Here is a 7,797-nt window from a genome sequence, read left to right on the forward strand (position 1 = left end):
GAAATAACCATAAAAGGCATTTAGGGCATGTGGGTGGGTTTGTGTGTGTGTGTGTGTGTGTGTGTGTGCCGGACCTCTTGATGATATAAAGGTGAAAAGCTTCACAACAAACAAATCAACCTTAATCCACACCTTGGATCAATGCGGCTGCTATAGGCCTCAGGGTCGCCTTATATTACTCCTCAAACTTCATATTCACTCATTGATTTGCTTTTCAGAATAGTATATCACTGAGCTCCAATGGGAGAGCGGATAGAGACGGGGGCCAGGGTCAAGCACAGCTCGCATACACGTTAGCGTAATATTGATGTCCCAGCAGAAAGAAATGACTAAATATCCAGATCAATATCTAGTTTCCCTGCAACAGCCGAGCAACGAGGTGGGGAAATATAAATATACATCTTTATGGCCACAGAAGCCATCATAATGAGAGAGCTGAATGAATGTTTCCCTTAAGGTGAAGTGTTTGATTAGCGGAGGGCAGAGGTTAGTGCCGATATGCTGATACAGGAAAAGGAGACTGATGGCTCGGGCCGGGCCGGGGCTGTGGAGATGACAGCAGAGCAGCACCGAGCTCAAGTAAGGCCTGTTCGCACATGTTAATCGAGCTTTAAGTCATTTGTGATGAAGAGGATTTCATCATCAGGTGCTAAGGGCTTACGGAAGAATTCATGAAAAATCTTCTGGAAGAACCTTTGATAATCTAAGAATCTAATTCTTCGCTCAAAGATTACATGAAGGATTAACCCTCTCAGGCTCAAATTAAGTTTTAGTAACTTAGTAAATTTAGTAACCTATAGTAATGTTTTTAGTACTCCAGATTCATAAAATATGTATCCGGAGTAATAAGGTTTTTAGTTACTTTACTGTTGCAAATCTGCAACGCCTGCCTTGAGAGGGTTAAATAAGCAAGCATTGCCATCTTAGACACAAACTTTAAAAGTTGTGTGGGTGAAACGAGTGAATCATTTATTGAGCAAGGTCACATTAAAACTGATCAAAAATGGAAGTTAATACGTTCATAGGGTATAAAGAAAATAGTTCTATATTTGTTTTAATTAATTGTTTCTTTGAGCTTTCTTTCTATTCATCAGAAAATCCTGAAAAATAGTCACCATTTCAATTATTACATACAAATACTGACAGTAATAAAAATAAAAGTTTCTTGAGCACCAAATTAGCAGATCAGAACATGCAACGCTGAAGACTAGAGCAAAAGCTGTTGAAAAAAAAATGCAGCTTTACTAGTCATAATTTAGTTTAAATTATATTTAAAATTGGAATAATATTACTCAATTATATTCTTTTTACATTTTTTTTCTCCAAATAAATGCAGCCTTGATGAGCATTAGACACTTCTTTCAAAATATATTTTTGAAGAGATCTTATTGACACAAAACTTTTAAAAAGGTAGTGTTATGTCAGTCCAGAATTATAATTGTGAATTTTTATTAATTATTATTATTACTGAATTATTTTTTATATTTAATCCAAAATGCACTCTATTCATTTACTAACTGCTACTAACACTAGCTTCTCTATTCATTTTCTTTTTATTTATTATACAATTAACAAAAGCAAAAAGGCCTCTAACACTTGCTTGCTCCATTCTTTTTCTATTCTATCCATTTTTATTTTATTTATTATATAATAACAAAAGAAATCTTGCTACGTGTACTGTGTTAAGCTAACTGAGACTTGTTATAGCACTTGCTTATCATTGCTCTTTTGTTAATTTTTTTGATTGCTTCCATTGTCCTCATTTGTGACCCTGGACCACAAAACAAGATTTTTTTTTTTCAAAACTGAGATTTATACATCATCTGAAAGCTAAATGAATATTTGATTGATGTATGGTTTGTCAGGATATGACATCAATTGGCTGAGATACAACTCTTTGAAAATACTGAGAAAATTGCCTTTAAAGATTTCCAAATGATTTTTTTTGGCAATGCATATTAATAATCAAATATATATATATATGGTAGGAAATATACAAAATATCTTCATGAAAAATGGTCTTTAATTAATATCCTACAGATTTTTGTCATAAAAGAAAAATGTATAATTTTGCCCCATACAATGTTTTTTGGGCTATTGCTACAAATATACCCCAGTGAGTGACTTAAGACTGGTTTTGTGCTCCAGGGTCACAACTGTAATTCAATTTGGATAAAAGTGTAAATGTAAATGTGAACTTTGCAAACAAACTCAAATCATGATATAAATATATTAGTATTGCATGATACTAAATATAATTTAAAAAGACAGTAATAATAGTCAAATAAACATAAATAATCAATATATAAATAATCAAATAAAAAATAAATAATCTGAGATTGATTCCTTTAATGGAACATTCTAAATCTACTTTCTCATTTCAAAAGAAAATTTAAAAGACTAGAGTTGCCAGATCAGTCATTTTTAAATTAAAAGCCATTTCCCCTGGAGTCCAGTAAAATACTTGATCAAGGATCTTTAGCAGATGGCTTTACCAATGGATATGGATCAGCCTAGACTTATTTACAGCTCCAAACCATTAGAAAAGACAGCAGCACACTCACGGTTCAACTCAAACACAGACTACCATTAAAAGGCAGAAGAGTAGATAATGCCTTACCTCTTAATTAAACCAACACATCTGCCTGTACTTAATCACTCAGGCCACTCACTCTCCCTCTGTGTATCATAAACCAAAAGAGGCCTGACTAAGGGGACATTCAATGACCCCGTCCACACCACCATTCGACCTCCCCCTCAAATCACAGGCTCTGTGGGGTCTTCTGCAGGGCCTGTGGCAAGAGAACAGGGTGGGCTGTGGGTGGCAGCAGTGAAAGACTGACACAGCGTTGCGGCAGAAAGTAATGCGCGTGTGGATTAGCGGTATGATGGCCTGATCAATACCGGCAGTTCCAGCCATTAGGAATGCAGCAGAAAACGACCCCCTATGGCAATAAAGCACGGTGTCCGCCTGCTACTTCATTTGCTGCCTCCATTAGTGTAATGGTATCATTATCAACTGTGGCAGTATTTTTTCTAACACTCCCACCCTCCCTCGTTCCCTCGCCTGTGTTTCCGTCTTTTCAGATTTCGAAAATCAGAAGTCATGAGCTGCACTGCACTGCCTCCTTATTTTGTTTTATTTTTTCTTTCTTTTGACATCACCCGATATAAATCTGCCCCTAGCGTGGCTTGAACACCAGTCTAATTATGTATTCCTGAGTGTGTTTTATGTGGCTGTCCGACACTGTTTCTCTATTATGGACTCATTAATAGGGTGTAGACGTACGGTGACGGACGGAGAGGGGGAAAACGACAAGGGGGGCAGAAAAGCTGCTGATTACGCCGAAAGTGACACCACCTCCCGCTAAAACACCGGCTTCGACATGACAGCGGCTCGGCATTAGGACCTATAAATCGTTACTTTAACACTAATTTACAGAGGAACATTTTGTGGGAGAAATTGATTAATCAAGACTGGCTGTGTGGCCTCATAATCAGGCCTAAACTGAAGCTAGCTGTTAATTTAACAGAATTGCCAAGGGGAACACAAACCATTTTAATGAGTGTTCACGAATGGAATAGCCTAAACAGCTTTTCCCAGCAAACACACGAGCTGAGAAAGCCAATGAGCCGAGAACGCTCTGAATGATGGGCCGCGAGGAGCGCAAGCCTCTGAACATCTGGCAACCCTCTGTGCTCCTCACGTACTCTGGAACTCAAAAATAATGCATTTAGTTATTTTTATTTATATAGCTTTAATCTTTGTTTATTTATCGACTCATTTTTTTTCCCCAATCAAAAGCACTATTCTTTAGAGTACAAGCAAGCAGAACATAATGTCGCAGTCATCAAGAAAGGTGTCAAAAGCAGCGGAGGCCAACAGAGATGTGAGCGTGAAGAAATAAAACATGATGGACGAAAAAAACAATGAAGTGCTTTTTTAATTTATAACTGCCAGGAAAGAAGAACACCAGGGCCCCCATTCTCCTGCAAATGCAATAAAATGGTCAAACTGGCATTTATTATTGAATAATACTTCAGTGGGATCTTTGTAGTCACCCTGGCAATGTTAAAACCACCAACTCTGACTGTCCCTTTGCAACTACTAAAACAGTATTTTTTAGGTCGAAGGCCACGTAAGGTCTCTTCTAAAAGGATGAAGTCTATTAGCCAATAGTCTAGTCTTCCTCTTTCAGCGCATGATAATGGAAGTGCTCTTTTTATCATACATATGTGCCGCATCTGGTTAGGAAATGCCTGGCAAAGCTGAACTCAGGATAAAAATAATTCCTTTTTGAGACGGATAGTTCACAGGCCTTCTTTTGACATCCATCCACATCCTAGTTATTGGGCACAAATGCACACATGTTTATGGCTGAGACAACAATGTACTCTCTTTTATTTATTATTATGATTAAATGGACCCACGTTTTCTATTAAGGAACCGCAGGAACACACACCAGACCCTTAGTCTAGCGGATCGGTGGGTTTCTTTCCATATCCGTTTATTTTGTGTGAAGAAGAGATAAGACGAAATGAGATGGGGCAGGGTAGCAGACCTGTCTGTCTGTCCGTCTGCTCTACAGACCCAAAACCAGTTGGATCAAGTTCTCAGGGACTCATCTGGTTCCTTTGGCAGCTGCAATAAAGTGGAGGAACCACGTACTACACAGACTCCCTGCCGTCGGACAAGATCCAAAAGCATGCCATCAGAGAGAGAGGGAGCAGACTAAAACAAAAAGGGTTTAAACAGGTTATAGAAAGAGAGAATTGAATAGAGAAACTGCTGGCAGACCTTCAAGGAACTTGATTATACTGCAGACAGATCAAACATATGTCACTGGAAAAGCAAACAAAATGGCACATTATATTATATGTATTTTGATTATCAAACTTAACCATCTTAACCGCAGACAAGTTCAGAAAGTGACAAGTCAACTTGTCAAGTACAATTATAAATAAATGTGACATTTTCAAACATGCTGACATGTTAAACATTACTTCCATCTAATAAAAACTATGATTAGAGATCAGTGGCAAAAAGAGTAAAACTTTATTCTTGAAATACTTCATTTTTAGATGTATTAAAAACATGATTACTTTTTTTAAGAGATTACTGGTTTTTATTTAAGATCAGCACCAGTAAAAATTCATACTGAAACAGATTTTCGTGGCATTGACATTTTTTCCCTATCCAATAAAACACTCAATTTTAAATACTTGAAACCCCTAAGAAACCCGACACCTACACTGGAGTATAGCAGAATATCAAAGGGTATATATTGGAAGTATAATTTCTTATTATTGTGCTAGCAACACCTAGGTCATACTGTATGTTTGATTCCAAGGGAGTACATAAACTGATAAATTATACCTTGAATGCAATGCAATGCAAAAAAAAAAAATGCACAATAATAATACTACTGTCCATGTATCTGATAAGGACTATGTAATAATAATCAGTGTTTATGTTGTGATAAAGACTAATATATCACTTTATCTACTTTCAGGACCACTCCACAAAGCTTCACACAACGATGCTTCACAAAATGCCACACTGAAAAAGCAACAGGTTCAGATAAATACATCTGCACCACAAGTTATTTCTATTACACTGTAACATTACTGCTCAATTAAGAACACAACATGTCCATTTCCTGACCAGCTCATGTATGAGTCGTTTGTTTAGTCAGAAAACAGATGAAACCAGGACCCATGCGCTTTAGAAGGAAACTAAATGCGGAATACTCGGTTTAGAAGAGACACCTGCAGAGTGACAGACACCTGAACACGCGTCCTGACTTCATTCATTAGCACCACGAATGAACTCGCTGTAATGCCGCCACACAAGCCATTCCTGCAAAGTCAGTGTGTGGCAATCATGAGAAAACACTCCCCCCGCGCTGTGCCTCCACACACACTCGTGTGCCGGATGGCTGTGCGCACACTGAGACAGAACTCATCGGATAAAAGAATGAAAACATTACAGGAGCGATCAGCAGCATCACATGCGCACTTCAAATGAACGCCCTGCAGCAACCAGCGCGTGCAATACCGCCACGGACACACTGAACGGTGTCTTACAAACTCCACAACTATATGTGGTGCTTGGAGAACTGAGAGAAAACTACAAGCGATACCTTTCTCCTCTTTTCCCTCTCACTGTCATCCGATCTTTTCATGTTCCTGAAGTACTGTTTACGCTGCCTCGGTTTCATAGCGCACAGAGCTGGACTATGTAGTCTTAAGATTGTGCCGTTAGCCTGTAAACTTTTCTTGAGTGGATTTAAATATAACATTATCTATGTTCGCGATATTATATGCAACATGTATGACAATGAACTTGTTGTCGTTATTTTATATTGCTGTTTTGCTTTTGAGTCGCTATCAGCATTCCGGTCAGGACTACATTTCCCAAAATCCTCTCGCCAGGAAAACCACGCTTGTAATTTGAGTCAAACCGGAAGTAAATATAGGCTCAGATGGGCTGACTGACGTTCCTAATGGATTTTATGTTCATGCGGTGCTAGACGTGATGTAAAAACAATGACTGTTTAACTAAATGTGTAGAGAACATATTAACAATGTATGACCAGCTCATAAAGGGAATTACTCTGCCCTACAACGAATAGAAACTCCACTTTTCATGCCAGTTTAGATTAAAGTTCTAGTTATCTAAGGTTATTCTGTTGTCTTCAGGAAAATGTTATATGTTATACTTTCAGATTGAACAAGATTATTACGATTATTGGGACCAGGCTTTGTGACATTTACAGGAATATATATATACACACACGTATATATATATATATATATATATATATATTTTTTTTTTTTTTTTTTTTTTTTTTTTTATTGTGATGATTTTGGCTCACATTTAACAAAAACGCACCAATTCACTATCTCAACAAATTATAATACTTCATAAGACCAATAAATAAATACAATAAAATAAAAAATTTTTTAGTGATTTGTGGTATATGAATTGTTGTATGTATGTTTACTGTACATGTACTTGGTAGGGGCTCCTTTTGCTTTAATTACTGCCTCAATTCGGCATGGCATGGAGGTGATCAGTTTGTGGCACTGCTGAGGTGGTATGGAAGCCCAGGTTTCTTTGACAGTGTCCTTCAGCTCATCTGCATTTTTTGGTCTCTTGTTTCTCATCTTCCTCTTGACAATACCCCATATATTCTCTCTGGGGTTCAGGTCTGGTGAGTTTGCTGGCCGGTCAAGCACACCAACACCATTGTCATTTAACCAATTTTGGTGCTTTTGGCAGTGTGGGCAGGTGCCAAATCCTGCTGGAAAATGAAATCAGCATCTTCAAGAAGCTGGTCAGCAGAAGGAAGCATGAAGTGCTCCAAAATTTATTAGTAAACGGGTGCAGTGATTACATCATGATGGTTTTCAATTTCTATCCAAGATTCACAGGTGGGTGCAGATTCTTTGGACAATAGGGAGGCTAATTAACATCAGAGTGTAAATTAATTACAAATGATTATACCATAATAAGGTTTAATACATAGCTGAGTTAAAACAGAGCAGCTTAGCCACTGTTTATACTCTCCTGAGGTTTGCCCTTGCTTTCAATGAATGGAAATCAGAAACAGAGATTTGCAGCTCCTACAAAATTAGTCATCGTGCTTTGAGCATATTCCAAAAAAGTCAGTCTTGTCAGGTTTCTTGCAACCTCTTCTCCAGCTTTTGCCCAGGTGCTGTACAGCTGAAGACAGAAGGGCCCCAAAGCAGGATATTCTATTTTCCAAAAACACCACTTTGAGCTGTAATAGA

At 37.8% G+C, this 7,797-nt stretch overlaps 1 protein-coding gene across 2 annotated transcripts in view; it reads right to left on the minus strand.

Annotated features, from left to right (window-relative positions):
* LOC127961773 (alpha-ketoglutarate-dependent dioxygenase FTO) overlaps positions 1 to 6,292 on the minus strand; it is a 127,436-nt gene extending 121,144 nt beyond the window's left edge. Inside the window, exon 1 of one of the 2 annotated variants that reach the window (XM_052561024.1) lies at positions 6,144 to 6,292. In XM_052561024.1, coding sequence (XP_052416984.1) covers positions 6,144 to 6,221 — 78 coding nt within the window. In that variant the 5' untranslated portion in view covers positions 6,222 to 6,292. The remainder of the gene's footprint in view (positions 1 to 6,143) is intronic. The other variant, XM_052561025.1, reaches the window with a different exon arrangement.
* Positions 6,293 to 7,797: the final 1,505 nt, after the last annotated feature.

The sequence above is a fragment of the Carassius gibelio genome, chromosome B7 (assembly GCF_023724105.1).
Source record: "Carassius gibelio isolate Cgi1373 ecotype wild population from Czech Republic chromosome B7, carGib1.2-hapl.c, whole genome shotgun sequence".
NCBI classification, from domain to species: Eukaryota; Metazoa; Chordata; class Actinopteri; order Cypriniformes; family Cyprinidae; genus Carassius; species Carassius gibelio.